This window comes from Argentina silus, assembly GCF_951799395.1.
Source record: "Argentina silus genome assembly, chromosome: 3".
In the NCBI taxonomy this organism is placed as follows: domain Eukaryota; kingdom Metazoa; phylum Chordata; class Actinopteri; order Argentiniformes; family Argentinidae; genus Argentina; species Argentina silus.
The window spans coordinates 15,975,094-15,989,434 of NC_139657.1; the positions used below are offsets into that span (position 1 = coordinate 15,975,094).

Genomic DNA, 14,341 nt, shown 5'->3' on the forward strand with positions numbered 1-14,341 from the left:
CTGGTGTGTTCCGTCTCCAGGGAGAGATGGAGAGGCTGAAGCTGGAGAACGACCGGCTGAAGATGGAGGGCCAGGGCAGCGGCAGCAGAGTCGCCTCACAGGCCTCCGCAGCAGCCTCAGTAACCGCTCCCTTGGTGGGCCAACCACAGCAGAGCCTCAGCCTCACTGAGTCCAGCAGCCTGGGTAAGTGTGTGTGTGTGTGTGTGTGTGTGTGTGTGTGTGTGTGTGTGTGTGTGTGTGTGTGTGTGTGTGTGTGTGTGTGTGTAGTACGTGGGCGTGTGTGTGCCGTGCATGCGCTATCTCTGACCTACATCTCTGTCACTACAGACATGCTATTAGAGGACAATGGAGATGGTTGCTCACGGAAGGAGGGACGACACGTGAAGGTGGTTGTAACACTAGAGGAGAACCCCAAGTGGAAAGAGGTCAGAAACTTCTCATGTATACATCTGACTTACTAGACAATCACAATGGCTGCAAGAAGTAAAATCTGTTACCAAGGTGTGGTCCTTCATATGATTTCTGATCAGGAATTGTTTCAATGGTTATTTTCAGGAGTATAGACCTCGTCAGTTCCTGATTGGCTGCATAGGTGTCAGTGGGAAGACCAAGTGGGATGTACTGGATGGGGTGGTCCGACGTCTCTTCAAGGTAAATCAGCACACACAAGGTTTCATTGTGCCGCAATGCTCTCTCTGGTAGAGTGGTGAATAGAATGCCAGCTGTATCTAATTTTGATTGGTCCCTGGCACCTGTATCTCGTCTGTGATTGTGATTGGTCCCTGGCACCTGTATCTGATCTGTGATTGGTCCCTGGCACCTGTATTTGATCTGTGATTGGTCCCTGGCACGTGTATCTGATCTGTGATTGTGATGCGTCCCTGGCACCTGTATCTGATCTGTGATTGTGATTGGTCCCTGGTCGTGCAGGAGTACATCATCCATGTGGACCCAGTTACCCAGTTGGGGTTGAACTCAGACAGTGTCCTGGGCTACAGCATAGGAGACATCCAGCGCATTAGCGGGGCTGACACCCCAGAACTACTGCCCTGTGGATACCTCGTAGGAGACAGCGACACCATCTCTGTCTCTCTCAAAGGTTTGGACACAAATTGGCCTCTCTCTCTTTCTCTTTTCTCTCTTTCTCTCTCTTCCGCCCCTTTTCTTTCCCTCCCTCTCTATGTCGGTCTGTTGGTGTATCATTCTCTATCTCTATTTCTCTCTCTCTCTCTATCTCGAGAATGATGTGCTATACTGTGTTACTGTAATGTGCGTCCTCTGCTGCCCCCTGCAGGTGTGTCAGTGCACAGTCAGGACAGTCTGGTGTTTGAGACGCTCATCCCCAAGCCTCTGCTGCAGCGCTACGTCTCTCAGCTCCAGGAGCACCGCCGTATCATCCTGTCTGGGCCCAGCGGCACGGGGAAGACCTACCTGGCCAGCCGTCTGGCTGAACACATGGTCATGAAGGAGGGGCTAGAGGTCACAGACGGAGTCATTGCCACCTTCAACGTAGACCACAAGTCCAGCAAGGTCAGCGTCATTATATTAGAGTTATGAGTTGTGTCCAGGCAGGGATATTCTCTGTGGCAGTAAAGTTCCAGAAGTAGAGTAGTAGACACACAGTAGTACACTATCAAGAGATGTTTGTTGTGAACTGGTTTACAATCTGTTGAACATCTGAGGCTAATGGGGATTGTTTTTAGAGGTTGAAATGTGGAAATTGTTGAACCCCTCCTCTGTGTGTTGCTGATGTCCAGGAGCTGCGCCAGTACCTGTCTAACCTGGCGGACCAGTGCAACAATACCAGTCAGGCGCTGGACATGCCTCTGGTAGTCATACTGGACAACCTGCACCACGTCACATCACTAGGGGAGATATTCAATGGCCTGCTCAGCTGCAAACACCATCGCTGGTAAGTGGACACACACAAACATGAACAAAAAATGCATGCACACACACACACACATACATTATTGTTGGTTTCTTTATGTGCTTGTTAGTCTTTCTAAATCTTGATCTTATTATTGTCTTGTTTGCCCACAGTCCTTATATCATTGGAACCATGAACCAGGCGACATCGTCCACTCCCAACCTCCAGCTTCATCATAACTTTAGGTAGGTTTTATGTGTTACAGTATGATCATGTGGTTTGTACAGTGATCCTCCATTTATTTAGGCCTTACTTTGTTAGTAGTTGTTTCTCACTTGTCTCCAATTACTATGAAGTTTCATATACCCCTCACAAGGGGGCAGTATTTACACGTGGATATCTCTGCCCTCTACCTTAACCCTGCACTAAGCGGGTCTATTTCAGATAATGACCATCCTCATTTCTCTCTTGCTGTTCCTGTTTGTGTCTTTTACCAGGTGGGTGCTGTGTGCCAACCACACAGAGCCTGTGAAGGGTTTCCTGGGTCGTTTCCTGCGCAGGAAGCTGATGGAGACAGAGATCAGTAGTCGGATGAGGAACGTAGAGCTGGTGAAGATCATTGAGTGGGTCCCTGGCGTCTGGCAGCACCTCAACCACTTCCTGGAAACTCACAGCTCCTCTGATGTCACCATCGGTGAGATACACTGGAAATCACACTCCTGCTTTATTCATTTTACATGACGAGCCGTCTGATTGGCGGAAAATTTCGAGCCATCTGATTGGCTGAAACTTTCGAGAAATTTCATGACATTAGATTCTATTGTGTTGGCATTGAAAATGATGTTTTGTTGAAGATTATGTTTCTCCCCAGGGCCACGCCTCTTCCTGTCCTGTCCCATGGATGTGGATGGCTCTAGAGTGTGGTTCACAGACCTGTGGAACTACTCAATCATTCCCTACATGCTGGAGGCTGTCAGAGAGGGGCTGCAGGTACAACCGCCAAAAGGCTGGAAATGAGATCCATGAAACACATACTGCATTTATTTACAGTGTAAATTTTATTCAATGTAAAACAAGTAAGAAGTGTCTTTGCTTGAATGATAATCAGTAAAAGTCACATTAAAACACACAGACAAAACATGGCTACATGTGTATGTGTATGTGTGTGTACATACATGCAAGCATCCAGTAGGCATCCAATGCACAGACCAGTCTGTTGGATTGTAACCCATCTCTATCAACCCCCCCCCCCCCCCCCCCCACGCACACACACACACACACACACACACAAACAGCTGTATGGACGTAGAGCTGTGTGGGAGGACCCAGCCCAGTGGGTGATGGACAGCTACCCCTGGGCTGCCAGCCCCCTGCAGCACGAGTGGCCCCCGCTACTGCAGCTCCGCCCGGAGGACGTGGGCTTCAATGGCTACTCCCTAACCAGAGACGGATGCCCCGGCAAGCAGGCCCCTCAGGGGGACACGGACACAGACCCCCTGGTTGGTTCACAAGACTTCCTGTTATCTGTTGTCTGTTGGATATTAACCTCAATATCAGTTTGAGGAATCATTTTTGAAGTGTGCTTTGAATGCCATTAGACCTAGCCCTGGGTTTATGTGGAGGTCTTTGTGAATGTTCAAATATGTTCATAGTAGGCCTATACAGTCTGGGACATAGCCCTTCACTAAGCTGCCTCATAGAATATCCACTCTCTAACTAATGACTTCATGGTTAGCATATAGAGCAGTGGAGGCTGGTATAGGTAGACATCAGAGGACAGACGTGTATTCAATGGAATGGTTGTTTGATACCATTTCTCATTCCTTTCCATGCGTTACAATGAGCCCGTCCTCTGATGTTTACCTCTACCAGCCTCCCCTGATATAGAGTGCTACTATGAATTGAACAATATTACCTATAACTTATGACCTTGATTGCCCCCTACAGATGAACATGCTGATGAGGTTGAAGGAGGCGGCCCACTGCTCCAGCCCCCAGAGTTATGACAGTGACTCCAACAGCAATGATCATCATGACGACAGTGTGCTGGACCAATCACTGGAGTCGGCACTATGAGAGTTCCCTCCCTGTCAGTTAGGATGATGACGATGATCACTCTGGGATCCCCCGGAATTCGGATTCAGCTAGCTGTGATGTTGGCATATCTTAGAGGAGGTGGACCTGTTGAACTACGCTAATGCCACTGGGAAATGATGGACAATCGATACTGGGTGCTGGAAACCCAGTCAACATTTAATAATCATGACAATGAAATACATTAATACTTTATTCTAACAGTATTTATGAGGGACTCAAGAGCCATTTACAAGCACAGGCAAATACTGTATATTCAATCCTAAATGAATGACATGGTTTGACTATAGAGGAAGAGTCTGTCCAGTATGTGGTTCAAACTGAGCAGGAGAGAGCTGGGCTCCCAGCATTCTTTGTTATGTGCATTCATCCAGCTACACATTCACGTTTGCTGTGTAGAAGATGAACTTTGTGCTTTTTCTCAGTTGAGAGAGGCACACCAGTGAACATCGTTTTGGTGCTTAACTTTCAAATGAAGCCTTACTACCTTTTGTAAGAACAGTGGTAACCAGCATTAACCCTTTTAACACTCAATCACTGAGTTGCTAGGGCATCAAAGCCTTTGATGTACTTGATTGCTGTTAGAGGCAATGTTGAATTTAGGTGCTATTAGGTTTTTTTATGGATAGAAGTGAATTTCAAGCTCCTTATTGAAAGAATTTGCTATGTTTGTGTGTATGGAGAATTTTAGTGCACTTGTGGAGGAAATAAGACCTTATGGACAGTAAACATATCTGACATTACCTCACAAGCCTTTCAAAGTGATCCCAATAGTCAACAGCTTGGTTGTCCTCTGTTCTCTACTGATAAGAGCTTCACCATTACATGAAATGTTCCTACTTTAGTGTTTCTCTCCATAGAGGCACTTTGGACATCTACAGCCACATCTGAAAGGTCCCTGGCCTGGTTAGGATCAGGAGAAGGATTAGAGACTGCCTCGCTTTGAGACGATGGCTGGCCGTGTCCAGTCGTTCGCTCAGGAGACTTAGCGCTGTGTCCATTTGCATCGAGTGTTAATGTGATCCTCAGTGTTGCTGTATGTTGAGTGACCAGGCTTTCTTCCCTCATAAGATGGAGTGTCCTCACAGAGGCTTACGCTCCTATGAGGTGCCACTTTGGTTGGTCCTCTCACAATGCCTCCATTATCCCCCCACTGTTCTAGCTGTTCAACCCTGAGTGTTCTTAGAACGGAATTCTATGCAACATTCATTTGGAACTCTTAGATTGAAGCCAAAAAAAAAAAGGAAAAGTTTACTTGTATTTTTTGAAAGTGTTGCCAAGATTTGTATTGCAGCAAGTTACATTCGTTGATCTGTGAATAATTTGCGGGGTTTGTATTTTCACTAGCATATCTTAATGGAGTTTATGGGGTGATGCGAGCACAAATAGATTTTTTTTGTTTATACTTGTGTATTCATTTTGTCCCACACAGTTTGGATGTTGAAATGTTGTGAATGGTGTGATGCTGAATCTAGTTGTGGATAATCTTTTGATTAGTTTTTGATATGTGAATTTTTCTTATGTACATTATCATTTTGTAATGTCAAGATGTAAATATTTGATCTGAGACCCACCTTTGTAAGACATTTTCGAGACGTTTTTAACATAACTAGAGAATTAAGTAATTTGTGTACAGTTTGGTTTTATCCATGTACGGTTGTTCATTTATTGTCAATAATAGATGAGATCATGAGACTGTGAGAATAAATCTGGTCAAGAAACTAAACTCTTAATCTTTTATCTTTCTCACAGAAATCAATCAACCATGAAGTTGAATTAATCTATTGACTTTGTTATGTTGTTGTTTTAAATGGCATGAGCTAAGTGGTATTTGATAACAAATTTATTTTTATGACCTATAGATTGAAATCTTGGTTGGTTCAGCTCTTGAGTTCATCAGAAGTATGAACAGAATAATTGTAATCTATTTTGTTTGGCTTTTCTTGTTCTGATGGAGTAGCCTAGCGACCTGTCACTAGTGTATATGACTTGGCATAGGGGCCCACAGAAAAAGGCTCAGACTACACCTTACTATAGACTTGCCTAAAGTATTGATATATAAATAGATGACGATTTAAAAGCAAAGATTTAAACGCATGGCTGGAATTTCGAGCCCTCTGACTGGTTGGGATTTCGAGCCCTCTGATTGGAAACAGCTGTTACATTTTCCATGTTTTATTTTTTTAAAATATTCTCAAAGTACAAACATATAAACAAAGCATACAAATGATATATGTGTTTTTAAGTTATACATTTTACATCTAGATTAAAGACATTAGCTCTAATATAGCATTGTAGTCAGTTAATACTCTTGGTATGAACACTTCCCTTGTGAAATATTGTACAAAATATGGTACAAAGAGCAAAAGCTGCGAAAATACAGCCAATTTACTTCAATAAGAGTCCCTTACATTAAGCACTGCAATACCGGTATATGAAATACAAACCGATATAGAATCAATGGACCGAGATTCAGCTGCGTGATATCAAATAATTTCTATTTACATTATATAACAATCCAAAAACTTTATATATACAGAATGTTTTCATTGGATAGAACTAGGACACTGTTATTTCCTCGTCCTCTGATTCTGAGAAGTCCGAGTGCTTGCTGGAGTTGGACGGGGAAGAGAGATGGGACTCCACGCTGTTCAGGAGTTCTGATGGAGAGTGGCAGAAGGGCGTGCGCTGGCTCTCCCGCCTGAACGTGTCCATCTCCTCCTCTAGGGCCTTCTTCCCTACGTCACTGAGGTCCGGGTGGGGGTTCATTTTCGTGGGCAGAGTTTGCTCCCTGCACCCTCCGGACGACAACAGCTCCCTCTCCTTGCAATTGCGCCATTTCATTCTTCGGTTTTGGAACCATATCTTCACCTTTAAAGAAAAGAAAAAAACATTAAACATAAGATATTAGGGTTAATGACCAAGACAGAATAATCGGCCTAGGCAATTCATTTGTTTAGGCTATTTGTTTTCTTTACCTGTGAGTCTTTCAGCCCAAGTTTGGCAGCCAGCTTCTTTCTGTCTGGTTTGCTGATGTACTTCTGTTTTTGAAACATTTTCTCCAAGGCTTTGCGCTGGACATCAGAGAACACTGCCCGTCGAAGCATCCCTCTCCTGGGCTTTCCTCTTGCAGCAAGCGGCCACGAGAACGTCCCAGGAATAGGCACCACTGAAGATGATGCTGAAAATAAAAATAAAAATATTACATTAAAAATGTGTATTATGCAACTGCAAGAAAATACACACATATCACATTGGTAGCCTATCGTTTCCTTTTTGGTGAGAGGGCGTGGCGTGGGTGTAAGAGCGCATAAAAGCAAATTCTTTCGATGTCTAAAGCAGAGTCTCTCGAAGTCTATAAATATTGACAGGTTTTTTGTTCTTAAGTTCTTAAATGCGGTCCATTTGAGTGAATTGGCACGAAGGAACTAATTAGCACATTGCTTGGTCCCTCATAGCATTGGTATGGTAAAAAGGCAGAGTAACCCTTTCGAGAGCTCCAATGAAATACAGAAGATCTAATGAAGCGTGAACGGTAATTGTGTAGTAATGAACTAAGTGAAAAAGGCTTAGGACAGGCCGCTAAAGCCATATATTACTGCAACAAAAGAGATTTACACTTTCAAACTAAACACAACTGCATGCCTAGATCATTGGGAGAATACTGATAGCTGTAGGGTCTAGTTTTGCCCCCACATCATTTTTATTAAATGAACACGAAAAGCTATTCACACAGCTCAAGTTGTTTTGCTGAGGTATTCACACCGCTCTGAAAAGTATAAAATCCGGACCATATAGCCCATGCCTATATAGATTATTATGCCTTTATGAGCTATTACGAGTCATTAGAGACCACAGCTATGTGGAAAATAAGTTTTGATAAGGGAAGATCTAGTCTACATTGCTTCCTAATTTGCATCAGCCCATAGAGACAATTTGAATTGCATGACTTCAGGCTGCGTATCCATTGTGCGCAAACTTTAGATTACGCACAACAGTAGCCTATCCATAAACATGCATAACTCTCTATGTGGTCTTGTGAGAATATTGAAATAGTGAATGGGGCCTAATGGGGAATTAGTCCATGACTGGTAAATGCCTATCAGCTGCATGCTCAAGTCAACGCCGGGTCTGTGTGTGGCTGCCCGGAGGGAGCTGGCCGATTGGTCATGGTGCTGAAAGCTTTGTTAGTTATCAGTAGCTAAGTGCACTGGCTCGGTGGGAAAAAGAAGCCATGAAGAGAAGCCAGCAGCTTCCTTGTGAGAAGGGATCCGCCTCAAATTTGGACCATGACAATTCAGGCTAATTTGTAGATTAGGGGAACCGGTGCAAAATGTCAGCAGTCACTGGCTCTGCTAAATAGGGCATCAAATTGGCGAGACTGATTCCGCGATGTTCTACGGCTTCCAACCTCTGAACTAATGGCTGTATTCCCCTGGGTTCACCATAGGCTAACAATACAGACTGCTTAATACGCAACACTAACATTTTCCGAATACATGATCTTCAGTTTTTGCAAGGTGCAGTGGATTATCGTTTACCTGGAAAGTAGGATGCTCTGACGAAGGGATGAAACGACCCGTCAAAGTATGGGAGAGGGAAGGCTTTGGTGTGCATGCCATACACTGACGGTGGCGATGATGCTGTGATGCAAAATGAAACATCAAATTAGTTGACAGGTATTACTGGACTCGTTTTGTAGAATAATAAGGCATATGCTATAAAGTGATGCACAGCCTCACATTCTCCAAAGCACACAGGATATGAAAATGGTCATGGGGCCTTATGATGTCATGCACCAATATGCACACATTTCCAAATAATCTTACCGTTTCTTGTGGATGGTGCTAAAATGGCATTAACTCCGAACTTCAGGTAGGTAGGGTCGTTGTGGATGGAGAGTGAGGTCTGAAGAGAACTCGTTCTCGTCTGCGCTGAGGTAGAGATGACAGCCCGGTCAATGTGGTTGCTGGAGAGCGTTGTGGTTCCTGACATCGGGGGAGACACGTTGTGAGAGGGAATCGTCCGGTGCACGTAGCTCACGGGTCGGCTTATCCGCAACAAGTCCTCCACTAGAAAGCTGGAATGGGCGGCGAACGCTGACTGCAGGGACTGGGGCAGAGAAAGAGCTGCCGGAGGCCGGAGTAGACTAGGGTACATAGCGGATGGCGCAAGTGCACTGGGGAACATCATTGCTCCGTTTGGGGTGGGTAAAGAAAAGTAAGTTGTAAAGAGCTCTTTCTCAGTGAAGGAGTTCTCGCTTATATGATCCAAGAGGAAAGACTGGTAGTTCTCTTCTGGCCCTTCCCTTTAGAAGAAGGGTTTTATAGTGGACCGTCAGCAAAGCCCTTTCCAAACTGACAGCCAAACAATGAAGTTCAACAAAGTTCTCGACGTGAGTTTCATTCAAGAGGAAATCTTAGCCCCCTGATTGGTCCAAAGAAGCAATTTATGATTGGATTAGACTTCATAAGCAAGCGGTAGATAATATAATTTTAACAAAGAAAGTGTAGTCATCAATTTTGCATACTGACCACTCTTTGGTGTAGCTTTCACCGTTATAACGGCTGCAGCACACACACACTAATTAAAAGGCTGTTTTAAAACACCCAAATAACGTTTGGCTCTGAATAGGGGGTTTATATAAAAGCATATATTAAATTCATTTGAACACCTAATCGTATAATTATGGCTTCAGATTTAGACTTGTTTTGGGTTTGTGAAAGGCAAAATTTGAATGTTAGAATTTCCAAATGTCTATGGTACACTGAGATATTTAAGATAATATATATGATTTTTATTTATCTTATTATATGACCATCGAATATTATAAAAAAATAAATGACCTTATTCATAATTTATTAATAAAATAAAATATTTTTGAACTCACTCAAATTAGAAATAGTTTGTTGTTGATAATGAATAACAGTAAGAATGCATTATTAGGCCTATCTTTAGTAAATGATATTATGCATATTGCTACTACTATTACCACATTATTATTATTATTATTATTATTATTATTATTATTATTATTATTATCATTAATATTATTATCAGTATTATTTACTGATAATAGTAAAAAATAATAATAATAATTTAAAAAAATAATGTGGTAATAGTAGTAGTAATATGTCTAATTATCATGCATTTTTCTTATGATAATCAGATGAAAGTATACTTTTCTAAAAGTTTACAAATTCTGATTATTAGATGGAAGTATACAACTTTTCTGAAAGTTTACATTCAGTCGCTTAACGAACCATAGCATGTTTGTATAGCAATATATCTCTCATTGAAAAAACAGGATTTCATGTCAGAGCGTTTTAACTGGTGAGTTACAATCTGAGAGCTCCCGTTTCATCCCTCTGGTCTCGGGCTGAAACTAATGCGCAACTCCGGCCGTGGCGCTCGCGCTCTTATCCTCTTATCCATGAAGTAACTGTCATCCTCAACTGTTTCTTCTTTCTTACCCTGACACAAATCTTTCAGAAAAATCGTATTATTCAGCTTGATTTCAATGGGCGGTTTGGTTCTCATTCTTTAATGAAAGTGCATTTGTGCTGTAAGACACCATTAGATGAAACGGTTTTGAATTTAATGACTGAATTTATTGAAAAGAACAGCGAGGCTATTGGACAGGCCTATGTGTGTCCTGGTATTCTCTGAAGGACCAAACACAGAGCAGTGCTATGTAGACCTCGGCCTTTTAACTGGCATTTAGGCTTTACGTCTTGCTATATTATTGGCGAGGTGTTGCACAGATAGAGCACATCAGACAGAGGTCACTAGCCGGAAAATAGACGAAAATTGAGAAGTAGACTAGCCTAAATTAATATCTCCCCATTTATGGAGGACAACAAGAATTTGCTTGATTTTAGTATGTATGCCTATACCCATTCAATGTTTTCACTTTAAAATAACTATGAAGGCATAGCAAAAAAAAGGCTACCCATATATAATGTGGAGCCTACATTTATGAATTGTATAGGTTTATTTGAGTCATGATTATGTAGCTATAGATAAACACCATTTTCATAAGAGAGCCTTGTTCTCCGAAGAGTTGAAAAGTAAAAAAGATTTTGGAGCAGACAGGTTTAAATGATTTAGTGTGTGTTTTTTACAGGCCTCACACGTTTTTCTTCTAGAGTATAACTGCCGGTAAAAAGGGGTAGACATTGTTTGGGGGGCTAGGTCAGACCCATGCTGCGCTACACGTGGGTTCACTTTATTGTAGACTGTCAAAGCAAAATCGTTTTTAGGATAGCTTGCGAACCGCATGGGGGAAAATGATAAACGCCCATTGATGAAATAGATTATAGAACAGGGGGAAAAACGGAACAAAAGATTTTCTTTGAGGAAGATTCTATTTGGAAGCTCTTTTCTGTCTGAACGGCTAGAAGAGGTGAATCCTGAAGCCGGTTGGCTAAGACCTGTGACTAATGGCGTTTGACCGCTGCTCTTTCTGTTTTGTTCTCCTAAACCATTCATTTGAAAGTGGTTACCTACCTTCACATTTCTCTCTGAAGAGTCAAACTCCTATGCTTTGAAAGTGAGGGGAAGAGAAAGACCGCGTGTGTCCTAAGTGATGGCACAGAAGGTAAAATCTCCATGAAATTATGCGCCATGGCGCTTCCCTGGAAGACAGATGCGCGGTACCATAAAGATCTAAAGACAAAATGAGTTAGAATGATTTTTTTGTATATTTTTACAAATGATCTCACTCCAGTGGCTCAAAGCCCGCTGCTCCAGCAGTGGTGTACATGCAGGGAAAAGATGGAGCCATATGCCTGTTTGTTTCTCCATTGAATGGACTTATTAGGCTGTGTTGAATTTAGCAAGAAGGTGATTGATTATCATATAGCCTAATTGTTATTATCTGTGGTGTCTGGTCTGTAGGCCTATGCATTATTAGTCAAATCTCTCAATAGTTTAGATAAGCTATACCACTCTACAACTTGTTGATCCTGGATGGTTGTTTTACACAACCAACAAACTTATTGTAGTGGCCTACCTGTTGTGGGAATGAAGCTGGAACAATGCATTTTGTTTTTTTCATTTCAGCATTCATGAACAGTTGTACATGTTGAACAATAAATTGTGTGTTGGTGGATACGACATTTTACATTTCAAACTAACGCCTAAGAATGAAAACATATGCCATTAACTTAAACAGTCTATGTCTGAGTTAAAAGGCTACTAATTATGAACAACCGTGAAATTATTCCATTTTTAACAAAAGTAATTGATCATTAGATTTGCATCACATTTTATGTGCCGCATGGGGCACCCGTATTAAGACACCTAACAGCACCTTCACAGAAAAAAAACCCGTTATGTTCAAAGCATTTTATTCTTTCACCGTCTCTCGAAAATCCCCCTATTGTACCAATAGCAGATGGTTTGCAGGAAATATAGCTTAGCCCCAGTGACCGAAACGAATTTCTACTAGCTTTCCAAGCCTGACACGATTGTTTTCTCTTTACCAAAAGAGAGCAAACAGCTGGCCGGTCGCTGAATTAAACGCATTTAAGACACATTTTTAAGATATTATATCCACATTGAATGTGAACCCTCACCACCCCACCCTTGTCCGTCTGCAGACACAAGAGTTGGGCGTATTGAGATGAAAATGATCCAGTCGTTAACACCGCCGCAAAATCTTTGAACCGTTTCAACAGAGTAGGCCTGCTTCTATTTCCCATTTCTTATGGTGAACCCTATGAGCTTGATTAAGTGGATACACAAATAAAATAATATGTGTCATATTATTACACCCTCTTTTTGATTGTTTTGGTCATTTAATCGCCGCTGGATTTCGGAGTAAAACCTTTCAGAGAAATTAGCCAATTTAAAAAAGTTGAAATGTATAATAAATAACATTATGAGGTATATTGGTTATTTAAAAGACAACCATCAGTGTCTAATTTCATTATTTATCTACACATTTTTACATCGCATTTATTTTACACGTTGCTTTGGAGATGGCCTTAACACCTCCTCTAAGCCGACTCTGCGCAGACCGCTCCCTTCTCTTCAAGTCTAGCACAGCATCTGTTTCAGATAGGGCGAGGGCGCTGCAGAACACTGAAGGGATTAGCGATAGCCCGAGATACAGAGGAGCTCTGACAAGCATTAAATCGATATTAACTTTGCATTAAACATAACCCCCCGTTTTCAAACGAAGAGAGGCACAAGTCCATGGACAAAGCGCTTCAGTGTGCGTTGCCTTCAATGCACCTGTTCCCCAATTTACTTGGCAGCCAAACTGCGCTTATGACGGGTTGCCTTTGAACCCCCAAAAGGGTCCAAAATAAGCCTGCTTCGTCCTATGTCAGGTCATAAATTCATAACGATGCTTAGCTTCGTCAACTGCCAGTATTTGTGATTTTTATTTCATTTTTGATGGATTTCTCATGCAAAGCAGTAGCCTAGCTTTTTCTGACCATCTCTCTCTGTATTATGGGTACAATTATGTGTATTCTAACATCCATGTTATGAAAACAAATATGATTAATATCGATGAGGTTCAGAATTCTACAAGGAATGCATTTATTTTTTTTAAATGAAAAAAAAACATTTATGAAAATGATTATCTCAAAGATGACACTGTATGTCTATTCTCTCTCAACATTTGTCTTGATATTATTTTCAATAAGTTGTAGCCTAACATATCCCCATACTACTGTGACTACAGTAAACACTGAATTGTACTGGCTATTTATTGATTGTTGATTATTGACTGTTGTATTTGAGGATAATCAGTCATTTGACAATGTTGTTACTATTGTATAGTATTGCATACTAGTGTTACGACGCAGGTTTTGTGCAACTTCATGTAAACAGCTTCTGTACAAATCCCTTGTGTAAAACTCCTGCAACACACTGTATATGCTGTAAGAGCATGTTCACATTAAATTCATTTGCATTCATGTGAATGAGTTAAAACAAGGTGACAAAACATGCCCATGATGCTAAAATGTATGGGAAACGTTTGGCTGCGTTCCAATATCCACACTAACATATCATTTAGAATACATTGCCAATACATTGCTTCATTCTAATTGGAACACGAATGTGGGTATCGGAACTCACACTGTGTTCCAATATTGTCTTTGTTTGTACCCTTCCATCGACCTCAAACAATCGTTTCAATTCAAAAACCCTTCACTATTATCTGAAGGATGGCTAATTATCAGAGAAGAAAACACTGGAGGTTCTAGAAGGGCCTCATAGAATGCTCATTAGTGCTAGATTGGTCATGGGAGCTCAGGGGGACATCATTGTAGTAAATGTATTTCATTCTCATTCTAATCTCATTGGGCCTCATAAAGTTTCACAGCATCAGTGGGTCTTTAGGGGAGCTATATGCACCTG

The 14,341-nt window shown here is 41.7% G+C and overlaps 2 protein-coding genes across 2 annotated transcripts in view; one reads left to right on the forward strand and one right to left on the reverse strand.

The window, feature by feature from the left end:
* LOC310802009 (neuron navigator 2-like) overlaps nt 1-5,690 on the forward strand; it is a gene marked incomplete at its 5' end in the record, with an annotated part of 61,495 nt that extends 55,805 nt beyond the window's left edge. The window contains 11 exons of the mRNA XM_083666235.1: nt 21-183; nt 328-425; nt 556-651; nt 931-1,099; nt 1,295-1,530; nt 1,758-1,912; nt 2,044-2,115; nt 2,368-2,564; nt 2,742-2,860; nt 3,166-3,369; nt 3,818-5,690. Coding sequence (XP_083522361.1) covers nt 21-183; nt 328-425; nt 556-651; nt 931-1,099; nt 1,295-1,530; nt 1,758-1,912; nt 2,044-2,115; nt 2,368-2,564; nt 2,742-2,860; nt 3,166-3,369; nt 3,818-3,946 — 1,638 coding nt within the window. The 3' untranslated portion in view covers nt 3,947-5,690. The remainder of the gene's footprint in view (nt 1-20; nt 184-327; nt 426-555; nt 652-930; nt 1,100-1,294; nt 1,531-1,757; nt 1,913-2,043; nt 2,116-2,367; nt 2,565-2,741; nt 2,861-3,165; nt 3,370-3,817) is intronic.
* An 833-nt stretch (nt 5,691-6,523) lies between these two features.
* Nucleotides 6,524-9,157, reverse strand: dbx1b (developing brain homeobox 1b; the record flags this gene model as incomplete). Its single annotated transcript, XM_083665894.1, has 4 exons — nt 6,524-6,835; nt 6,943-7,145; nt 8,506-8,607; nt 8,794-9,157. 4 exons carry the CDS (start codon nt 9,155-9,157, stop codon nt 6,524-6,526), a joined length of 981 nt encoding a protein of 326 aa, XP_083522020.1.
* Between the last annotated feature and the right edge of the window lie 5,184 nt (nt 9,158-14,341).